The sequence below is a fragment of the Theropithecus gelada genome, chromosome 4 (genome assembly GCF_003255815.1).
Source record: "Theropithecus gelada isolate Dixy chromosome 4, Tgel_1.0, whole genome shotgun sequence".
Classification (NCBI taxonomy): Eukaryota; Metazoa; Chordata; class Mammalia; order Primates; family Cercopithecidae; genus Theropithecus; species Theropithecus gelada.
This window is the reverse complement of record NC_037671.1, coordinates 131,485,195-131,507,472: the sequence shown is the minus strand read 5'-3', so window position 1 is coordinate 131,507,472 and position 22,278 is coordinate 131,485,195. Positions and strand designations below refer to the sequence as shown.

At 48.8% G+C, this 22,278-nt stretch overlaps 1 protein-coding gene across 1 annotated transcript in view; it reads left to right on the top strand.

Annotated features, from left to right (window-relative positions):
* Nucleotides 1-22,278, top strand: part of IGF2R (insulin like growth factor 2 receptor) — a 131,478-nt gene that overhangs the window by 82,986 nt on the left and 26,214 nt on the right. Inside the window, exons 20-36 of the mRNA XM_025381933.1 lie at nucleotides 1,669-1,770; nucleotides 3,506-3,607; nucleotides 4,344-4,536; nucleotides 5,866-6,036; nucleotides 6,820-6,963; nucleotides 7,070-7,245; nucleotides 7,839-7,926; nucleotides 8,717-8,932; nucleotides 9,690-9,820; nucleotides 10,093-10,190; nucleotides 13,513-13,649; nucleotides 15,506-15,696; nucleotides 17,704-17,830; nucleotides 18,554-18,673; nucleotides 19,003-19,259; nucleotides 19,544-19,762; nucleotides 21,638-21,787. Coding sequence (XP_025237718.1) covers nucleotides 1,669-1,770; nucleotides 3,506-3,607; nucleotides 4,344-4,536; nucleotides 5,866-6,036; nucleotides 6,820-6,963; nucleotides 7,070-7,245; nucleotides 7,839-7,926; nucleotides 8,717-8,932; nucleotides 9,690-9,820; nucleotides 10,093-10,190; nucleotides 13,513-13,649; nucleotides 15,506-15,696; nucleotides 17,704-17,830; nucleotides 18,554-18,673; nucleotides 19,003-19,259; nucleotides 19,544-19,762; nucleotides 21,638-21,787 — 2,622 coding nt within the window. The remainder of the gene's footprint in view (nucleotides 1-1,668; nucleotides 1,771-3,505; nucleotides 3,608-4,343; nucleotides 4,537-5,865; nucleotides 6,037-6,819; nucleotides 6,964-7,069; nucleotides 7,246-7,838; nucleotides 7,927-8,716; nucleotides 8,933-9,689; nucleotides 9,821-10,092; nucleotides 10,191-13,512; nucleotides 13,650-15,505; nucleotides 15,697-17,703; nucleotides 17,831-18,553; nucleotides 18,674-19,002; nucleotides 19,260-19,543; nucleotides 19,763-21,637; nucleotides 21,788-22,278) is intronic.

Genomic DNA, 22,278 nt, shown 5'->3' with positions numbered 1-22,278 from the left:
ATTACCTGTAGTTTTAGGTTTATAGCAGGGTCATGTGTTTTTGAGAAATTATCAAATGGTTAGGAGAGTGGAGAGACCGGAAGCCATGTTCATTATCAACTAAATTATTAACAGTCCGTTGTTAAGGGTGTGTGGCAGCTTCCTCAAGCCCCACTGAAACGAGCCAGCAGGATGCGTTCTGCCCTGCAGTGGCCCAGTGGGTGCCGCCTCACTCGCCTGCCTGGTCCGCTTTGTCGCTGGCTAACGCTCTTTTTCCTGAGCGACACTTCTTTAGAGTTGGAGATCTCTGTGATCAGGGAATGAATGACGGGCAGGCTGAGCTTGGCCCATGCTCTCTGCAAGAGGTGTTCTGTCCGGGTTGTACACACTCTCCTTAGGTTCACCTGAGCTTGGGCCGCCCACTTCTTCTTTCAATCTCAGGAGGGATCCAGGTTCCGTGTTGCACAGGGAGATGCCCAGGTTGCCCAGTTCAGCCTGGTGGTCTCTGTCTTGGGCATGTCTGTGCATTCCCTACCTGTGGACCGCCCCCTCCCTCTCTGGTTTCTGGTTGCCGTTGAGACACTCGGTAGTTCCGGAAAATTGTTGAATCCTTGGTTTTCCAGCTTTTCTATGATACCTTGTTTAGTTTACAGAGTAACTTCACATTGTTGTCGTGTCTGTCAGCACTCACATGGGGCCTGCTGCACAGCAGCGGCATGGGAAATACACTCACTGAGGGATTCAGGGCCACTCTCCCAGGGGTTTGCAGTCACAGAACTTTCACAGGCTAAAGCTCAGTCCCTTTCACAAGCACATTGTGAAGTGGAAGGAGCAGGTGTGTTTTTGTTCTGCTGTTAGTGTTGCTGAGGCCTGCAGTGGGTGGGGGCTTTCCAGGGCAGAGAGCGCTTGATGGGCAAGCCACTCAGTGTCAGTGGCTGTTGTTCCTGAACCCGTGGCCCTGGGCAAGTGTCTTAACTTTGTTGTGCCTCAGTTTTCTCATTTGTAGGCTGTGTGTGTGGGTCATTGTGAGGTGCAGTTGAGAAATGCTAACAAAACTCAGTGCAGTCCTGGTGTGTGATAAACACTCCCTGATTGGCAGCTCTACCGTGGCCCGTGTGGTGGTGGTGCTGTCACCAACCCAGTAGCTCTCTGGGGTAGCTTTTCATGGACACATACGCACGAAAGGGCACACAGATGATAACGTGACACAGCTGGATGAGCGTCCACAAACTATACATCAAGAAAGGACGTGCTACCCGCTAGGAGCCGTCCTGTGCCTTCCTGACCTCTGACAGCACAGACCAGTGTTGCCTAATCCTGAGCTGATGTCAGTGAACCCTGTGTACTATTGCCTTTGTATATGGCTTCTTGCATTCAACTTTTTGTGTAAGGTGCTTCTCAGAACCTTGGACTCAGACCTAGGTTTGGATCCAAATTCTACCATTTACTGCTGGCGTCATTTCTATATTTCTGAATATCCAAGCGTAAGAGATTATTTTGCCTTCATAGGGAGAATGAGAACATTAAATTCTAATTAGGTAATGCACATTAAGTGTCAAGCTGTATTGGCTGACTCATAATAAACATCCAGAAGATTTTGGCTATTTTTATGTCTCAGGCTAGTATTCTTTTGGTTAGATCAAGTTCCATGTTACTGTATTAACTTTTACCCTGGATTTGCCCTTTCAGAACAGCCACCCCATCTTTTCTCTCAACTGGGAGTGTGTGGTCACTTTCCTGTGGAACACAGAGGCTGCCTGTCCCATCCAGACAGCAACGGATACAGACCAGGTACGTGTGCTTTCGCCTGGCCCTCGTGCTGAGCTGCCTGATAGACATCGTCAACTCACCCCAGTGTTCCAGCTCTGAACTGACCCCTGCCCCTTCTTTCTGAATCAGTTACTGCGTTGCATTGACAGTGGGTGTCCGCAGGTCACCCTGAGTTCCTCTCCACCCCCAGCTCCCAGCTCCTAGCTCCTGGGATAAGAACCAGGTCCCTCAGTCTTACTCTGCCCACTGTAGTTTCCTTCCTTTTGTTTCCATTCCTTTGTTTCTCCCATGTGGCAGTGGCATCTTGGTGGGCTCTGGGGCTTCTGCACCACTGGCAGATGTCTGACTATTCGATACGTCACTCCACACCTAAATCATCTCAGCACCTGTCCCCTGGAGGGTAGAGCCCATATGTTTTAATGTGACCCTATCCATAGAGCACAGGCTGCAGGTGTTAATGGGTTCCTGTCTATAAGGCCTGTGTGTCTCGTCTGTGCATAGGCCAGAGCCCACAGGTTACTGTGGTCTTGTCTGTAGGGCGAGGCCTGTGTGTCTCACCGTGGCCCTGTGTGTAGGCCAGAGGCCACAGGTGTTACTGTGCCACTCGAGGCTCTCAGTGCCTACTGTGTCCTCTGGCTCTTCCCGCCCTCTGCCCGGGTCCATGCTCTCCCCTTGTTGAGTGCACCCTGCAGGGCATAGCAGTAAGCTGCTCAGCGACGTTCTCTCTGACCTCCCCAGGGTAGTGAGTTGTTTTCACAGCACCGTGTATATTTCTTTATGGTGGGACCTGTTTGCCACTTCCTGTTCTAAGCTACACCACAGACTCTGGCAGCAGAGACCAGGGCTTTTCCGAACCAACAGCCCCGGCACAGGGCCCTGGCTTTGTAAGTGCTCAGTGAGGGCAGGATGTCGGGCGCCCTGTTCATGGACAGTGTTTCTGGGTCTGTGGCCACCGCCCCCTTCCCTGCATGCAGTGGACAGAGGGAGGCCCAGGGCAAAGTTAAATACGGAGAGGAGAGGATATCATTTGACAGTCACCTGACCATACGTCCCATGATTAACTTAAGGGAGTAATTGAGACAGAAAACAGAACATGAGTTTTCTTAAGATGTTTATTTTCTTTAAGAAACTAATTTATGGGCTGGGCGCCGTGGCTCACGCCTGTAATCCCGGCACTTTGGGAGGCCGAGGTGGGCAGGTCATGAGGTCAGGAGATGGAGACCATCCTGGCTAACATGGTGAAACCTTGTGTCTACTAAAAATACAAAAAATTAGCCGGGCCTGGTGGCGAGTGCCTGTAGTCCCAGCTACTCAGGAGGCTGAGGCAGGAGAATAGCGTGAACCCGGGAGGCAGAGCTTGCAGTGAGCCGAGATCGCGCCACTGCACTCCAGCCTGGGCGACAGAGCGAGACTCCATCTCCCAAAAAAAAAGAAAAAGAAAAAAAGAAACTAATTTATGAGTCTTATGTTTCCTCTCCAACTTTAGGGAGTAACAGTAGTCTTCTTAGAGAAATACGGTAGCCTTAACAGCTTCCAGGTGAGTGTCATCTCTGAGTCTGGGCTCACACTTAGTATACTGTGGTGTATTTGAAGAGGCTCCATGTAGGGCTACATTTTTGATAGGGATTTTGAAAGTAAATGGAGAAACAGCTTTGTCAGGTGCATACTTGCAGGGTTCTGGAGGTGCTGTATGTTTGTTTTGTTCCTGTGGAATTGGTTTAAATGCGCCCCTTTTCCCCCATTTTGTTTCCTGTAGGCTTGCTCTATAAAGGATCCCAACAGTGGATTTGTGTTTAATCTTAACCCGCTAAACAGTTCGCAAGGATATGTGTTCTTCAACATTGGGAAGACTTTTGTGGTAAGAGCTATACCATGCATTTCCAGTTTGCTTTGAAACAAGGGCAGAGTGCACCTGGTGATTCAGGAGACAGAATTGCCCAGGCCACTGTGGTGGCAGGTCTTACTGAGAAGGAGATGGGAAAATCCGGATTTAAGGGAAAGATGAAGTAAAACCATTTACCACCATTCTGGCACAGTTCAGACGTGAACACTGTTATTCTTCAAATCATAAGTTGTTCTCTTTAAAGAAATACTTCTATCTGTAGTGCTGACGGTCTCTCCTTACTGTATCTGCACACCAGAGAGCGTTATTGACTTCATTTTTACAACTATAATATAATTTTTAATGGAATGATATCAAAATTTTTAAGAAATGTAGGGTACCACTTCTAATTAACATGATTTCAACAATATGTACTTTCTTATAATTGAAAATACTGTAACATTATGACTTCTATGTCTTCCCTCTCTTATATATGGTACATTATTACATGCACCAGATCTTACGCATTTATAGATACAGGGATGTATAAGTTTAAATGATGTATATATACTAAACCTTAGAGGCAGGTTATAGATACTGCCCTTTGGACTTAGGTACTAACTGTACTAACATGCTGGAAAGTGGAAAGTTGGTAAGTTGACTAACAGATAAGAAACGTTTAACCTAGTGGGATTTGGAGTTGCTAGGGTTCTTGTCTATGGAGATACGTGGCATCAATTTGTTTGTATGGCTCTTACCGTCTGATCTGCAGTTTAATGTCTGCGGCACAATGCCTGTCTGTGGGACCATCCAGGGAAAACCTGCTTCTGGCTGTGAGGCAGAAACCCAAACTGAAGATCTCCAGAATCTGAAGCCAGAAAGGGCGGTCGGAATTGAGAAAAGCCTCCAGCTGTCTACAGAGGGCTTCATCACTCTGACCTACAAAGGGCCTGTCTCTGCCAAAGGTGAGCTCAGAGCCGTGTTGTTTTGTAGCCACAAAGGGCCCTGGTGGCTCTGTGGCTGGCCGTGCAGCTTCCTGAGTGTAGGATGTGCACGCTCCCCTGTCGCCATGGGCTGTGCTGTCCACCTTGCTGCAGGAGCCACCACGTTGGTCTTCCAGCGTTTGACCTCGCATACAGGAGTCCCATTATCCGCGGGTTCACTTTCTGTGATCTCACATGGTCCGAAAACAGTAAGGTATTTTGAGAGAAAGAATGAGAGAGACCACATTCACGTAACTTTCATTACAAGTATTGTTACAGTTGTTCTGTTTTATTGTTAATCTCTTGCTGTGCCTAACTTACAAATTGAACTTCATCCTCGGTATGTGTGTATAGGAAACAGCATGGTATACATAGGGTTCTCAATTTCAGGCATTCACTGGGGGTCCCGGAACATATCCCCCCACAGATAAGGGGGGCTGCTGTAGCCTGTATTCAACACAGCGGTCAGAGTGGTGTTTCTGAAATGTCTCATCATATCACTTCCCAGCTCAGAACCCTCGGAGGCCCTGCACTGCACCTAGAGTAGAAGCCAGCGTCCATAGTACGGCCATGGGACACCCATGGGGGCTCTCTGAGATGATCACCCCCTGCTCTTCCCGCTCAACCTGCTGGCCTCACTGTTTCTGATATGAACGAAGTGCAGTCTCCCCCACCCTCCCCTCCTGAGTCTTTGTACTTGCTGCTCGCTCTGCAACCAGCACAGCTGCGGGCAGGCGTTTTCGTCTCCTTCATTCGTTCCTATACGTGGTGGGAACTTAGTATTTGTTCAGTAAGCCAACAGATTAGAGGTACATTGTCTTCTGTTGCTTGGATTGATAAACTCGTGGGATTTAAATATTTTCTAGAAGAGTAGGAATGCTAGGATGTTAGGCTCATGGTAGAAATCTGTCATAACGTAGGCCACCGTTGCAGTGTGTGAACCTGTCATCACATAGGCCACTGTTGCAGTGAGTGTGTAAAGCTATCGTAACATAGGCCACCATTGCAGCGAGTGTGTAAACCTGTCCTAATATAGGCCACCGTTGCAGTGTGTAAACCTGTCATCACATAGGCCACTGTTGCAGTCAGTGTTTAAGCCTGTCGTAATATAGGCCACCGTTGCAGCGAGTGTGGCCACTCTGTTCGTGTCAAGTCCCTCGATACAGACTTGCTGCCCTGGTGTCATTGTTCCCACGAACGGCTGTGAAGCTTGTTGTCAGTGGTGGCCTTGTCCTGTTGCTGCACTGTGCTTGTGGACTGCGTCATGAATACTGTTCTGTTTCTTAAAACCTGGGTCTTCTTGCTTTACAGGTTCTGCTGATGCTTTTATCATCCGCTTTGTTTGCAATGATGGTGTTTACCCAGCGATCTCCAAATTCCTGCATCAAGACATCGACTCTGGGCAAGGGATCCGAAACACTTACTTTGAGATTGAAACTGCATTGGCCTGTGTTCCTTCTCCAGTGGACTGCCAAGTCACTGGTAAGGCGGTGCAGCCTAAGAACTGAGAGGCCGGTCAAGAGTCAGTGTGTGTGTGAGTGGATGTGAAGGTGTGTTTCTGTGTGTGTATATGTGTGTGTGTGTGTGTTGTCTATGCTTGGTGTTGCAGGCAGCGTGCCATTTCTGTTACATATTTTCTTTGAATGATGCCTAGAGTTGTAATGTTTTTCTTGAAGAGAATCTGACTGTATAGTTAAGTTTTAAGCTATCTTTTGGGATCAGATGCATCTTAAGAACACAGAAGAAAACGCAGAGGAAACACATTTCACATCCACTGTCAGAGCTGCTTATTTGGGGATGAAAAGAAAAGAAAAAAATGTTAAAACTCCCTAAGCTGTGCCCTGGAAGCTGACAGTGTATGCAGGAGACCGTGACCTCTGGGGTTGGCCCTGCCCCCTCTGCAGCAGTGGTACTTCCTTGTCAATGGAAGTGGGGGTTTGGTTTTTTCTTTAAAGAGTCTTTAGGGTCTCACTGTGTTGCCCAGGCTGGCCTTGAACTCCTGGTCCTAAGTGATCCTCCTGCCTCAGCCTCCGAAGTAGCTGGGACTACAGGTGCATGCCACCAGACCCGGCTGTGAAGGGCGGTTTTGAGGGACAGAGCGGGCGTGTTTTGTAGGCAAAGCCTCTCAGCCTCCTGTGGATTTCCTTATTCTCATAGTTAGGAATGCCAGCTTCACGCCTCCTCAGTGCTTATTTAGGGTGAAAGGCCGTTCTTGAGAGCTCACAAGGAGGCAGAGTTCTCCAGCGTGGTTTTTTGTTGTTTCAGACCCGGCTGGAAATGAGTATGACCTGAGTGGCTTAAGCATGGTCAGGAAGCCTTGGACGGCTGTTGACACCTCTGTCGATGGGAGGAAGAGGACTTTCTATTTGAGTGTTTGCAGTCCTCTCCCTGACATTCCTGGATGCCATGGTGAGTTCCACTTGGTCTCTTGATTGGCGTCTGTTCATATAGTTAGAGCATTTGACTCAAGGTCATTGCCTTCCTCATGCCTAAACCGCTAATTCTGTTCTTCCAGGCAGCGCAATGGGGTCTTGCTTAGTGTCAGAAGTCAATAACTGGAACCTGGGTGTGGTGCAGATGAGTCCCCAAGCTGCGGCGAATGGATCTTTGAGCATCATCTATGTCAACGGTGACAAGTGTGGGAACCAGCGCTTCTCCACCAGGATCACGTTTGAGTGTGCTCAGATATCGGTGTGTGTTCAGACCAGCGATGACATGTTGTCCCTCGGTCACTCCATTTCCCATTTCCCTTGAACCTCTGAATCTTCCAGCTTGTTTAAAACTTGCCTGCGTTTTCATGGAGTTTCGGCCATTGCTGGGGTTTGACGAGAATGCACTCATTTCTTCAGGTCTTAAATGTTTAATAAATGCTATGTAGTTTGCACATGGAGGTCAAAGATTGGGTACTAACTGTGGCTATCATGTATTTAATTTTTTTTTTTTTGAGATGGAGTCTCACTCTGTCACCCAGGCTGGAGTGCAGTGGTGCAATCTTGACTCACTGCAAGCTCCGCCCCCCAGGTTCAAGTGATTCTCCTGCCTCAGCCTCCCGAGTAGCTGGGATTACAGGCACCTGCCACTGCGCCTAGCTAATTTTTGTATTTTTAGTAGAGACGGGGTTTCACCATCTTGGCCAGGCTGGTCTTGAACTCCTGAACTTGTGATCCACTCACCTCGGCCTCCCAAAGTGCTAAGATTACAGGCGTAAGCCCCCATGCCCAGCCCCATTTGATTAATTTTTAAAATAAACAGGGAACAAATCAGGCTGTTGATTTATATTACAGGGCTCACCAACGTTTCAGCTTCAGGATGGCTGTGAGTACGTGTTTATCTGGAGAACTGTGGAAGCCTGTCCCATTGTCAGAGTGGAAGGTAGGACTGGGCCTGTCCCTATGAGTCATTTTAAATGTATAGGGTAGCAGACGTTGTGAACGATGCCTTAGATATGAGACCGTGTGGTAACGGCCATAGCTGGGGTCATGAGACACACGCTGGGGGTAGATAATTTCTCATCCTTGAGCTTTTCTTTTTACTGAAGCACATTGCTAATTTCACCAGTGACATTTTTCTTGTATGCTTGGATCGATGGGTTTTTGGCATCTGATGCTTGAAGACACTAATGTGGGGTTTGGTTTTGTGTTTGATGAAGCAAGTCTTTTTTCAGGGACCTAGACTTTCCTAGAAAGCTGTTTGCCTGGCGAGTTGTATTATATATTAACAAAATCACGTGAAAATGGCTTTTAATGCCCATTTGTAGCTGGAATTTACCTAACCAAAATTGTAAAACTTTTTTTTTTTTTTTTTGAGACGGAGTTTTGCTCTGTTGCCAGGCTGGAGTGTAATGGCGCCATCTTGGCTCACTGCAACCTCTGTCTCTTGGGTTCAAGCTATTCTCCTGCCTCAGCCTCCTGAGTAGCTGGGACTACAGGGCACCCACCACCATGCCCAGCTAATTTTTATATTTTTAGTAGAGACGGGGTTTCACCCTGTTGGCCAGGATGGTCTAGATCTCTTGACCTCGTGATCCGCCCGTCTCAGCCTCCCAAAGTGCTGGGATTACAGGCGTGAGCCAGTGCGCCTGGTGGTTTGTAAAGCTTTTTGCTTGAAAATATGAATGCGTGTGTGGTTGCAGTGGCCCTTCACTTCTTCCATGTTCTTGAAGGAGACAACTGTGAGGTGAAAGACCCAAGGCATGGCAACTTGTATGACCTGAAGCCTCTGGGCCTCAACGATACCATCGTGAGTGCCGGCGAATACACCTATTACTTCCGGGTCTGTGGGAAGCTTTCCTCAGACGTCTGCCCCACAAGTGACAAGTCCAGGGTGGTCTCCTCGTGTCAGGAAAAGCGGGAACCGCAGGGATTTCACAAAGTGGCAGGTACCATTGTTTGTCCTTTTCCTTTTGTTGCAAAGGAATGTAATTAAAGTATTTTGCTAAAGATGAATTTTCCCTTGAGTCAGAAACATGAGTGTTCTACTGTAAAAAAAAAAAAAAGCATATTAATCATATTTCAGATTTTGCTTGATTTTCTTAATCAGAGTGCATACTGAAGGATGTTGGTAGAATATGTCTGCTTTATTCTTAGCCATGCCAGTTACTGATTCTAAGGTCATATTTCTCTTCTTTCTGACAACATCGGGACACAGTGAGCTAGCCAGTGATGGATGTTCTGAGGTAGTACTTGATAGCATTGCGTCAGAGGGAATGCATTGAGTACGAGGTTTGGCTGTAAAAATTACAGGGCAGGCTGTTGGTCCTTCATGCTGTTTCAGCAGTTGGGCAAGATTTTAAATACATTTAGGAAATTGTAAAAATGAAGTCAAAGTAGCTGGTGGTGAGTACGTGGACAGCCCTCAGGCACAGTGGAGAAAGTGGCATTTCCTTAGTTGGTGAGGCTAAGGAATGCCCCATGTCATCATACACGGTTCAGTCTGTGATGTTGCAGCAGCCTTGGACAAGGGGAAGCCTGATTTTGTTCCCAAAGTGTAATGTGACAGGAGTGCACGGTACGGTGCTGGGAGGCCAGGGATACTTTGTCCCACACTCTTCAGAGTGTGGTGTCACATGTCTTAGGCTAAGTTTGACAGCCTAGGGACCTGAACCAAACCTTGTTTAACATCCTCCTTCTTTACAGGTCTCCTGACTCAGAAGCTAACTTATGAAAATGGCTTGTTAAAAATGAACTTCACTGGGGGGGACACTTGCCATAAGGTTTATCAGCGCTCCACAGCCATCTTCTTCTACTGTGACCGCAGCACCCAGCAGGTGAGCATGTACCGACAGCCCTCAGCGGGGTCTTCTCCCCACCCTCAGGCTGCTGGGATCATATTAGAAAGAATCTGTCCTCAGATCTAATCACGTCTTCTGGTTAGCTGAGTTTAAAATACCATTTACAGAAAATATGTTGAAACTTTCATCAGTTAGTGTAGTATTTTCATGAACATAACCATTCTTTACTATTTTCATTCTTAAAACTCAAAGCATAAACTAAAGTTTTGCATTCTGACTTTTATATATGTGCCTCTTAACTTTTTTAGCCAGTGTTTCTAAAGGAGACTTCAGATTGTTCCTACTTGTTTGAGTGGCGAACGCAGTATGCCTGCCCACCTTTCGATGTGACTGAATGTTCATTCAAGTAAGTCGATGGATACGTTGTCTCTTTTGGACAGACTAACTTGGTATGATTTTGCTTTAATAATTAGTGATCTTGGGTACAGGAGATTAGATTAGTCAGTTGATTTACCTAGGACTCGGTTTGCTCATATTAAAACGAGGAGTCGGGCTAGGTTAACTCTCAGCTCCGTCACCACCTTGAGCTGCTGTGGTGACTGCATGGGGAAGGGATTGGAGCCAAAGCAAAGAGTGGATACCGGCACTCTTGTGTGATCCGCGTGTCAGTGAGCAAAGTGGGCCAGGAGTGGTGTGGTGACCCCTGCGATGAAGGGAGGTTTTCGTTGCATGTGATCGTCCACAGAGCTGCTCTCACAGCTTTGCCAGATCGCCCTCTGGACACCTGGGGTCCCATCCTTAGAGATTTTGGTTCTGTGGGTCTCCGGTTCTGTTTTTTGCAGGCACGCCCTGGCAGTTCTTTTCTGTGAAACACCCAGTACGAGCCCCTTGGTCACAGTTGACTTTCCTGGGGGAAAGTGCAGGCAATTCTGTTTCCTTCCAGCCTTTGTCCTGTTGTGTCATCTGTTATTTATGTAGGTGAAATAATCATTTAGGTTTTAGGAATGTATGTAAATGCAGGCATTTAGTAATTTATGTTCAATGACTTTAAATCATAATTTTAGTAACCTTACCTTTTCCAGTTAACATTTTGTAAATATTTTCGTGTGAAACTAATTTGTTTCTCATTTCTACTGGATGGGGTATGTTCTCAGTAGATATCCCTGGTTCACTTAGCAGTTCTCTTTCTGCCGTTTGAGGCTGCCTTCAGTTTTCTGGTATTTATATTCAAGGAATAAAACTTTGATTTTCTTTGCACATAAAGCTTTTTTCCTAAAGATACATATATATCTTTCCTAAAGATATGTGTGTGTGTATATATATTTGTGTGTGTGTATGTATTTTTTTTGAGATGGAGTCTTGCTCTGCTACCCAGGCTGGAGTGCAGTGGCGTGATCTTGGCTCACTGCACCCTCTACCTACCTGGTTCAAGCAGTTCTCCTGTTTTAGCATCCCTGGTAGCTGGGATTACGGACACCACCATGCCTGGCTAATTTTTATGTTTGTTTTTTTTTTTTTTTTTTTTTGAGACGGAGTCTCACACTGTTGCCCAGGCTGGAGTGCAGTGGCGCGATCTTGGCTCACTGCAATCTCTACCTCCCAGGTTCAAATGATTCTCCTGCCTCAACCTCCGAAGTAGCTGGGATTACAGGTGCCCGCCACCGCACCCGGCTAATTTTTTTGTATTTTTAGTAGAGATGGGGTTTCACCATGTTGGCCAGGCTGGTCTTGAACTTCTGACCTCAGGTGATCCTCTGCCTGCCTTGGCCTCCCAAAGTGCTGGGATTATACGTGTGAGCCACTGCGCCGGCCTATTTTTTGTATTTTTAGTAGAGACGGGGTTTCACCATGTTGGCCAGGCCGGTCTTGAACTTCTGACCTCAGGTGATCCTCTGCTTGCCTTGGCCTCCCAAAGTGCTGGGATTATAGGTGTGAACCACTACGCCCAGACTTCCTAAAGATATTTTTATGCTAAGTTTTTAAAAGTAGAATTAAGTCAGAGGAGAATTTTATAGTCTCTTATACTAAAAAATAATACATGTCTATTGTAATTGAGAGTCCAAAAATATTAATAGATGAAATTACTCTCCCCCACCTCTCCCTCCCCTACCCCTAGCTTCACTACACTTTTTACCATTTCTTCTTGTGGTTCTTTTTGAAACCTTCTATAACTCTAAACCTCTGTTTGTCAGCTTCTAATGGTGTCTGTTGACTCTCTTTTAAAAGGTGAAAGCTGTCCTCACCTGTACTGTTCTCCTCTTCTCTTTCCTCTGCCTTGACTTTGTTAGTTCTATTTTCATTTCTTCTACTGACTACTTTTAGAGCATTTGGTGATATTCACTAAGCTCTGTTCTTGCCCCATCACCTTCAGACAGCTTTCCCTTCCTGCCACCTGCCCCTGGTTTGGGCTCTCCTTCTCTTGTGCCCGCAGTACTGCAGCTGCCACTCCGAGGTCTCCCTGCCACATGCCTTGTCACACGTTTGGTTAGTCCCACACAGTAATCAGAGTGATCCTCTTGAGATAGAAGTCCCACCATATCGCTCTTGCTGGAACCTTCAACGCAGTGAGCGTCTATCTCACTGGGACCCACAGGCTGAAGTTCTTCCTCTGACGGACATGACCTCCGTGTTACCTCTAACCTCGCTTTCCCTCTGGTCCAGCCACTCGGGGCTTCTGCCTTTCTCAGGTCGCGCCAGGCTTATGTGCCTCGGGCCCTTTGCTCGTGCTGCTGTCTGCCCGGGATGCTCTTTACTGGGTGCCGGGATGGTCAGTGATTCCATTTCTCTCGGAGTCTATTCACAGGTCCTCTGCTCGGTCACGCCTTCTCTAAAATTTCAACAGCTGCTTTCCTCTGCCCCACAAACTTCATATCCCCCTCCTCTGCCTTTGTTTCTTCAGGTCCTAATTCCATCAAATACACTATGTATTTTTAAAAGTCTACCTTGTTCACGGTCATTTTCTTCCACAGATAATTTTTGTAAATTTTGTAAGATTGATGATGTTTATCTGTTTTATTCAACACAGTACCCCCAGTTTAGCGCACAGCTTTTGAATGAATGGCCAGTTTTCATTCCCGTCTGAAGCACTGAGAGCTGCCGCTGAGGTGGCACCTGTAGCTGCTCCCGTCCCTGCTCCGTGTTGGCAGTGTGTGTCTCGCTCACTGTCAGTACTGCGCCTGGCATGGGCTTGGTTCCCAGTTAATGTCTGTATTTGGGATTTGTGTAGTTAGTGAACCTTTAGCCTGTGCAGACAGGTCAGCAAGCCCATTTTAATTTTAGGAACTGCCAGCGGCCTTGGTTTTAAACAAAAAGTGGCCTGCGGCCGCCCCGGGCATGACCCCCACTGTGTGTGCTCCGAGCATCTTGGCTGCTTGCCTTTGTCACCAGCGAGTTCCACTTCTCAGTGGCCTGAGCACAGACGACACGCACTTTGCAGACTTGGGTTTTTCTGTTAAAATTAAAAATTTTTTTTTAAGTGAGCCTAATAGTTTCCTGAACTATTATGTTCAGGAAAGTTATGTTGTTGCTGATTCTGATGGGGTGTGTGTGTGTGTGTGTGTGTGAGAGAGAAAGAGAGAGAGAGAGAGAGAGAGAGAGAGAGAAGTCGGGTCTAAAGTTCTGTCAGGCTTAGACTATGCCTGAATACTTGAACCTTTCTAGACAGAGTACCCGGTGTTTAACTAGAATACGACCAAGCCTCACTAACTGCAGGGTTGTCTTCTTTTCAGAGATGGAACTGGCAACTCCTTCGACCTCTCATCCCTGTCAAGGTACAGTGAGAACTGGGAAGCCATCACTGCGACGGGAGACCCGGAGCACTACCTCATCAATGTCTGCAAGTCTCTGGCCCCGCATGGTGGCACTGGTGAGAGAGGGCCTCCTCGTGGGGTGGTGGTTGTAGTGAGCGTATCGAAGGCTGGCACTGGTGAGAGAGGGCCTCCTCGTGGGTGGTGGTTGTAGTGAGTGTATCACAGGCCAGCACTGGTGAGAGAGGGCCTCCTCGTGGGTGGTGGTTGTAGTGAGTGTATCGAAGGCCAGCACTGGTGAGAGAGGGCCTCCTCGTGGGTGGTGGTTGTAGTGAGTGTATCACAGGCCGGCACTGGTGAGAGAGGGCCTCCTCGTGGGTGGTGGTTGTAGTGAGTGTATCGAAGGCTGGCACTGGTGAGAGAGGGCCTCCTCGTGGGTGGTGGTTGGGTTGTAGTGAGTGTATCGAACGCCGGCACTGGTGAGAGAGGGCTTCCTCGTGGGGTGGTGGTTGTAGTGAGTGTATCGAAGGCTGCCACTGGCGAGAGAGGGCCTCTTCATGGGGTGGTGGCTTGTCATGAGTTTATCGGGGAAAATCAAGTAGGATGGGGATTCTTTGGAGGCACTTTACTCTCTGCAGCATGGACGTGGTTTGGCCAAGAAGCAGCAGGACGAAGAATGATTTAAGGGTCTTAACAATTGATCCCTAGTATGGCCCAGGATAAATCAGTGCTGAGGACTGCTGGGAACATGATAACCCTTTCTGAACATGAGGAGACGGAGGTATAATAGATAGAAGTAATAACCATGGTGAGGAATCCTTCTTAGCAGGTAGGAGATGGGGGGTGTGATGTGGAGGTCCTGGTGTATGCCTGTGTTACGCTGAGAGTTGTATAGTCAGTCCTTTTGTGATGCAGGGACAGCTCACCCAAACCTGCAGTGCTTGGCTGAGACTGGATGTCAGCTGTACATGGGAAACCAAGGGCACCTCCAGGGATCTTGGTACCAATCATGGCCCCTTGGAATCCTGAAGATGAAAGTCATCCCATGTTCGTGGCATTTCATACAGCCCTGCCTGCATCTTGGGTGGTTCACCTCAAAGGGGGTGTGGCTATTTTTTTGGGTTTTTTTTGAGACAGAGTCTCACTCTGTCGCCCAGGCTGGAGTGCAGTGGCGCAGTCTCGGCTCACTGAAAGCTCTGCCTCCCAGGTTCACGCCATTCTCCTGCCTCAGCCTCCTGAGTGGCTGGGACTACAGGCGCCCGCCACTGCGCCCGGCTAATTTTTTGTATTTTTAGTAGAGACGGGGTTTCACCGTGTTAGCCAGGATGGTCTCGATCTCCTGACCTCGTGATCCGCCCGCCTTGGCCTCCCAAAGTGCTGGGATTACAGACGTGAGCCACCGCGCCTGGCCGGGTGTGGCTATTTTTAGCTGCAGCAGGTGGTTCCATCCTCTGCGTGGTTTGAGGCTGTGGTTCCGCTTCCCCTTGCTGTGTTGTGCCATGCAGACTTCGACACAGCGGCTCTACCCCTGTGGCGTGGGACTAGTTCTTCACCCAGGGCACATGGCACAGGCATTTTAGGGACTGGGAAACAGGCAGAATTCTTGGTCTCTTCTTGAATAAAGAAGGTGCGTGGATGTAGGCCATTTAAAATGTTCCTCTGGCTTAATTTGGGAATTTGAGCTTCATCCTGTATGGGGTTCAGAAAGAATTTCGGCTGCTACAGCCTAGCTATCCCTCTACACCTCACACCCACCTGCCCCAGTCCATCTGTGACAGAACAGCATGTAAGTGAGTGAGAAGTAACGTGATGTCATTGTCATCTGACTTATGTGAAAGAAATAGCAGGTATTTTGGAGTGACTCTTAGAAAGTGTATGAAGTTCTGCAGCATGTGTGACATTTCTTGCCTGATGAAGTTCTGTTCTAGCCTGGGGAGTCACGAAAGGCAACCCTTTCTTGTGTCTGGTGTTGCAGAGCCATGCCCTCCAGAAGCAGCCGCGTGTCTGCTGGGTAGCTCCAAGCCCGTGAACCTCGGCAGGGTAAGGGACGGACCTCAGTGGAGAGATGGCGTAATTGTCCTGAAATACGTCGATGGCGACTTATGTCCAGACGGGATTCGGAAAAAGTCAACCACCATCCGATTCACCTGCAACGAGAACCAGGTGGTAAGGGACTGTTCCTGCGCCTTCTGCTGTTGCAGCTTTGGGATTTGGGCCCCTGTGCAGGGCGGTGAGCCCCACGTCCTCATCTGCCTTGGGACGTGAGTTCTAGAGCCTGGGATGATGCACCCTTACCAGAGGCTGGGGAAACAGCGTGGCTGCGGCCTGCAGTCTGGGGAACCCTCATGCTGTCTGGCTCCTTAGAAGCTTGCCTGGCAGTTCCTGACTCAGAATTGGTTCTCTTCAGAGTTGGACTCAGACCCCGCGAAGGCTGTGGGGGAGACTGTTGTTTGACTACATGCCCTTTGTCTTCACGGCGGCAGGTTGGGAAGCACGAGAAGGTTGGTTGGGCCCAGGTCACAGGTAGCGCTGCCACTTCCCAGCCGCGTAACTTGGTTAATTACTCAGGTAGTGTGCACTGCTCCCTCATTCATAACATGAGGTATACTTGTCTTGCCCGTTGCGGGGTTTCGAGAGAAGAGGTAGGAAGTGCCAGGTGTCATTTCTGATACACGGGAGGTGCACAGTCAGTGAGCATGAGTGCCTGTGATCAGTTCTTCCCTTGTTTGGCATGCACGTCAGCAGGTGTCGACGGCACGCTGGTTTCTCTGTGTGTATGATTGTGGTGAGCCCCAGTGCTAGCGTGCACGACGAGCTTGGTGGCCGAGTTGGGCATTAACTTGGGCAGGACCAGCCCGCTGGGTGTCGGGGTGGCTCGCCCCATGCTCTCCAGGGTGGGCAGCAGTAGTAGAAGAGCTTGGGATGGGAGCGCTCCAGGAGCTTCAGGCCTGCCCTCTTGCCTGGAGCGGCAGGGAAGTTTCCTCCTGGAAAGATTGTGCAGAGGCTTAGCCCAGACTCATGAGCTGCTGGGGCCCCTGAGCATTCTCCTCTCTGATCTGAGAGGCTCAAAGCCGAGGACAAAAGGGCTGCCCACGTGTAGGGGACAAAGGTGAGAGGTTGTATGGGGCCCCTGTGCCCAGGGCCCAGAAGGCTGGGAGGGAAGGGTGAGGGTGGTGTGTGAGGTTCCCCATGTCCAGATCCCAGGAGGCTGGGAGGGAAGGATGAGGGTGTTGTGTGGGGGCCCCTGTGCCCAGGACCCAGGAGGCTGGGAGGGAAGGGTGAGGGCTCTGTGGGGGCCCCTGTGCCTAGGACCCAGGAGGCTGGGAGGGAAGGGTGAGGGCTGTGTGGGGGCCCCAGTGCCCAGGACCCGGGAGGCTAGGAGGGAAAGTTGAGGGCCATGTGGGGTCTCTGCGCCCAGGACCCAGGAGGCTTGGGGGGGAAGAGTGAGGGGTGTGTGGGGGCCCTGTGCCCAGGACCCAGGAGGCTGGGAGGGAAGGATGAGGGTGGTATGTGGGGGCCCCTGTGCCCAGGATCCAGGTGGCTGGGAGGGAAGGGTGAAGGGTATGTGGAGGCCCTTGTGCCAGGGCCTGGGAGGCTGGACTGCAGTGTGGCTTATCAGGGTGCCCAGCAGGAATCATGGGGTTTACCTGGGAAGGAAGGTGCTGCTGAACTCATCAGGCCAGCTCTGCAGTGGACATGAAGTGTTTTGGGATGAGCAGCGTAAGCCTTGGCTGGGGCCAGTGGGAGGATGCGTAGAATCGGCTAGTTCTCTTGGTGGATCTTTTTGTTTTGACTGTGATAATGGATTTTACCTGATTTGGTTTTTAGAATTTTATCAGTGATTGCCATATTTGTGTCTCCCGGTAGCCCTTCCAGCATTCTTTGCACGCCTGTCCCCAACCCCTGTCCTGTTCCTCAGCCTGAGGGACCTTCCTGGTCCCCTAAGTGGGTTGTTGCCTATGGGTGTTTCACTTACCTGCAGGGGAAGCCCATGATGGCAGCTCAGGACACATTCTGACCCTTTGCTTTTCCCAGTCTGCGCCTCATCCCACAGGCACATGGAGACAGAAATGTCACATGCTGTGGAGTTTTTCAGAGAAACTTAAGTTGAAATCATGATAGACGTGGAATTTTTGCGTGATCCCTTCAGGACCTGTCTGTGCTTTGTTGTAGAACTCCAGGCCCATGTTCATCAGCGCCGTGGAGGACTGTGAGTACACCTTCGCCTGGCCCACGGCCACAGCCTGTCCTGTGCAGAACAATGAGCATGATGACTGCCAGGTCACCAACCCAAGCACAGGTGAGAGGTGCCAGTCGCTAACCCCAGCGCAGGTGAGAGACGGTGCCCTCACCAAACCCAGCTCATCAGGGGAGAGACCTAAGGAGAAGCTGTGGGCAGCAGGCGCCCTGGGCAGAGGTGTCGTGGTGTGTAGGTGTGTTTGGCCTTTCTCCGGATGGGCCGCTATGTGTTCTCCTGGCTCTCCTTCAGTGGAGGAGAGAATGTTCCCTCAGAGAATCCATCTCCCCTGTCGCTCTCCTGGTGTGAGAGGTGCTCCTGGCTGGGGTTACTGACTGTGTCAGCCCAGCAGCTCTAGGCTCACCAGGGCAGGCTAGAGCTGGCCCCTGGCTGCCTTTCAGCGTCAGCATAGTGGATTGCCGGGAGTGTCCCACCTGCCCTTGTGCTGCGCACCCAGAAAGGCACAGGCACAGTCCGTTGGCAGCAAGAGGTGCGCTGGCAGCCTCTCCCCATGCCCATGGGAATCTTAGTGGCTGCTGTGGTATGGCCCAGCAGAGGGTGCTGTGAGCCACGATCTTTTCAGCTAAAGATGGGACATCTCATGGATCATGGGACTGACAGTCTCATGATACAGCCTGGCTGTTGGTGGAGGATTTAGGACAGGGGTCGTGTGAGAAGTCAGAAGTCCCAATGCTGGCATAATCTGCACATGAGCTCGCCGATGATGAGCCTCCCAAATCTAAGCTCCCTGAAGTCACTGTGTCCCCATCTTCTTCCACCCTTCAGGACACCTGTTTGATCTGACCTCCTTAAGTGGAAGGGCGGGATTCACAGCTGCTTACAGCGAGAAGGGGCTGGTCTACATGAGCATCTGTGGGGAGAATGAAAACTGCCCTCCTGGCGTGGGTGAGTGCTATGTTCTCTCATGTGCTGTCTGACTCTCCTGTCCTCCGGGGTTGTCCTCGGCCTCTTTGCATGCCGATGGCAAAAAGGATGAGCAGAGCCAGGAAGCTGAGACGCTTCCGTCTCCTGCAGCAGTCAGCCCATGTGGGGGACACATGGCCGTGTGACGGAATGAACATTCAATGTAAAACAATGGTTAAAGCCAGATTGGACACTTGAAGTTACAAGTGCTGGCTATGAAATTGATGGTCCTGATTTGCAGAAAGTTCTCATCAGAAAATTGGCCATTGAGTCTGTGATTGTATTTTCTCCGCCTTTCCCTCGTGGTGCAGGGGCCTGCTTTGGACAGACCAGGATCAGCGTGGGCAAGGCCAGCAAGAGGCTGAGATATGTGGACCAGGTCCTGCAGCTGGTGTACAAGGACGGGTCCCCTTGTCCCTCCAAATCCGGCCTGAGCTATAAGAGCGTGATCAGTTTCGTGTGCAGGCCTGAGGCTGGGCCAACCAATAGGCCCATGCTTATCTCCCTGGACAAGCAGACGTGCACTCTCTTCTTCTCTTGGCACACGCCACTGGCCTGCGAGCAAGCGGTGAGTTTTCAAATGGGCACTGGAGAAGTGCATGTCCAGTGCCCAGCTGCACCCGGGCCCTTTCATGAGCTTCATTTGCCCACTAATAGATGCCCAGCTGACCTGTGCACTCCTGATCGCCCCAGTAATAAAGTTGACTGGAAGTGCCCAGTGCTATGTAATGAAGCATTTTGACATCTTTCTTTTTTTGTCGTTGTTATTCAGCTTTTAAATTCGTATGGGTGACCTAGTGGTGATTAGGAAAATTTTTTTGTAGACTCAAAGCAGTCTTTCCTACTTAACAGACGGAATGTTCCGTGAGGAATGGAAGCTCTATTGTTGACTTGTCTCCTCTCATTCATCGCACGGGTGGTTACGAGGCTTATGATGAGAGTGAGGATGACGCCTCCGATACCAACCCTGATTTCTACATCAATATTTGTCAGCCACTAAATCCCATGCACGGAGTGCCTTGTCCTGCTGGAGCCGCTGTGTGCAAAGTTCCTATTGATGGTCCCCCCATAGTAAGTATGACAAATCCAAGGATGGAGATAATTTTTGCAAGAGTTTTAGTGATAACCTTTGCATTGTTTCTTGCCTTAAGTGGAGAGTTGCTCAAGCATAAAAAAATGGAGAAAGTAAGTGGAACTATGTGTGTTCTGGGTCCACTACAGGAAGATTAAAGGTTTGCACGTTGAACTATCAGCTGATGATGGTAGCCAGTCGTTGAGCATGGGAGATAACATGAATATGTGTATAGGGACTCTACCTGTCATGAGCCTCAGGGTTGACCCAAATCAAGAAGTTTTTAGGTAAAGTGACAGGAAAGCACATTGGCCTAGCCTGGTTTCTTTGTATGAAATGCCTTGTCTTCTGCAGTTAAAACACGTGTGAAATGCGAACAGTTTCTTTGGCGAGGAGTTAATAATTAAGGGCAAGAGTACGTTTGCTAATAGCTAAATATTTTGCCTTGAAAGCTTTGGTTTTATGCATTAAAAAATTATTTTGTAGAGATGGGAGTATTGCTATGTCGCCCAGCAAGGCTGGCCTCAGGCTCCTGGCCTTAAGTGATCCTCCTAAAGTGCTGGGATTACAGGCATGAGCCATAGTGCCCGGCTTGCTAGCATGTTTTAATGGAAATTTGGGTCTTTAAAAATTGTCTCCGTGAGTTATATTCATATTTTGTCAAATCCTTGGTATGTTTTCATACTTGAATGTGTCTCATAAGTCATCTGTATTTCTATCTGTATCATCTATTATGCTTTAAGGATGTAAAATATATTGTAAAATATCTGGATGCCCTTTAAAAGATGGACATTATATGTGGCAGTGATACGGGGAGATGTCAGGAGTGAGTAAGGAGATCGGCCACAGTGTGAATTAGGACAGCTCCAGCTCTGTGTGAGACAGAGGCCTGGATAAGCTGAGTCTCCCCAGGAAACTCTTTGGTAGTGTCCTTTCTGACAGCGCAGACCGGGGATCCTCGATCGGGGATCATTTCCTCAGGGGTCCGATCTGCCTGGCCACCGGCTGTCAAATGTTAAAAGGTGTAGAAAGTTCTTTGACTGGAGAAGGTGTGGTGCCACGTGGTCTGAACATGCCCCACAGTGGTGAATGAAGAGCATTGTAGCTGAGAACAAAGTCATGGGGAGGCTGCTTACACACACACCCACGTGCGCACACGCCCACGGATACACACATTCATCACATCCACCATTCCTGGCCATTTGCCTTTATTTACTTTTTAAAAATAAAAAAAGGCTTTTTTTCTCATAATACTCAGACTGGTCTTTCGCTTATTTGTTTATTCACTCGAAAATATCTGTTGGGCAGCCACTGTGTCGCCAGGTGCTGTGCTAAGCAATGAAAATGAACAGTGAACACCACCTGTCCTCTCTCCCAAGGGCATAGCCAATGGGTACTGCTGGGCCACGTCAGTGGGCAGTCCCAGAGCAGCACTGGGCAGTGAGGGTGGCAGGTCAGCATGGAGGTTCTGGCCTTCCCCTGTCAGGCGGTGGGAGGACTGTGTAGCATCCTTGGAGGTTTTTCAGGTTCCGGCCTTCCCTCAGCAGGTGATGGGAGGACTCTGTAGTATCCTTGATGTGACTGGAGAGAGAGATTCCTATTGCTTAGGATCTTTGAAAATTGAAGATACCTATCAATAGAACCAACCTTAGAACTAACCTTAGGATCAAAACGATAGCCACTGACATAAGGAGGTTACGTAGCATCTGTCAAGCCTTCTCACTGGAGTTGGTATAAACCCAGCTTCTTTAGATGCTGCTCATTCTCAGAACCTGTGAGGCCTGGTTTTTGCAATTCTGTATCAGTTCTTAATTCCACTCTCCTAGGGAACGGCTAATTTCCTAAGATACTCTTTGCCCTTGCTCCTTGTTTAGGATATCGGCCGGGTCGCAGGACCACCAATACTCAATCCGGTAGCAAATGAGATTTACTTGAATTTTGAAAGCAGTACTCCTTGCTTAGCGGACAAGCATTTCAACTACACCTCGCTCATCGCGTTTCACTGTAAGAGAGGCGTGAGCATGGTAAGTGTGGGCCTGTGATGATCTAGACGCTTAACTGGATTAGTGAGCCAAGGCTAGACAACCAGAAAGTGCATATCAGGTCCAAGGATACTCTTATTCAAAATGACTGCCTTGGATAAGAAGGTACGCTAGTAGTGTGTCTGAATAATTTAAACCACTAATTGAAGGCTGAGTGAGCTCCCCGCAGTTAATAGCATACAGAAGCTTGCTGTAATTTAAAAACATAGAACACAAGTATAGAAATGACATTCAGCTTTGAGTGCTGATGCATAAAAGTGTCATAACTTTTGTTTTTACTTTAACAATTACTGATTTTATTCTAACTGGGAAGTCAGAAAGACATTTGGGCAGCTGTAGTCATTCAGGACATAGCCCAGAAGTTCACAAGTAACAAAAGACCCCTGGAATTAGAATAACTACAACAAAGTGGCACCTTTTACTTATAAGGAGGTATTGACTTCCATTTTATGTGCATTAAAAAAAGAATACCA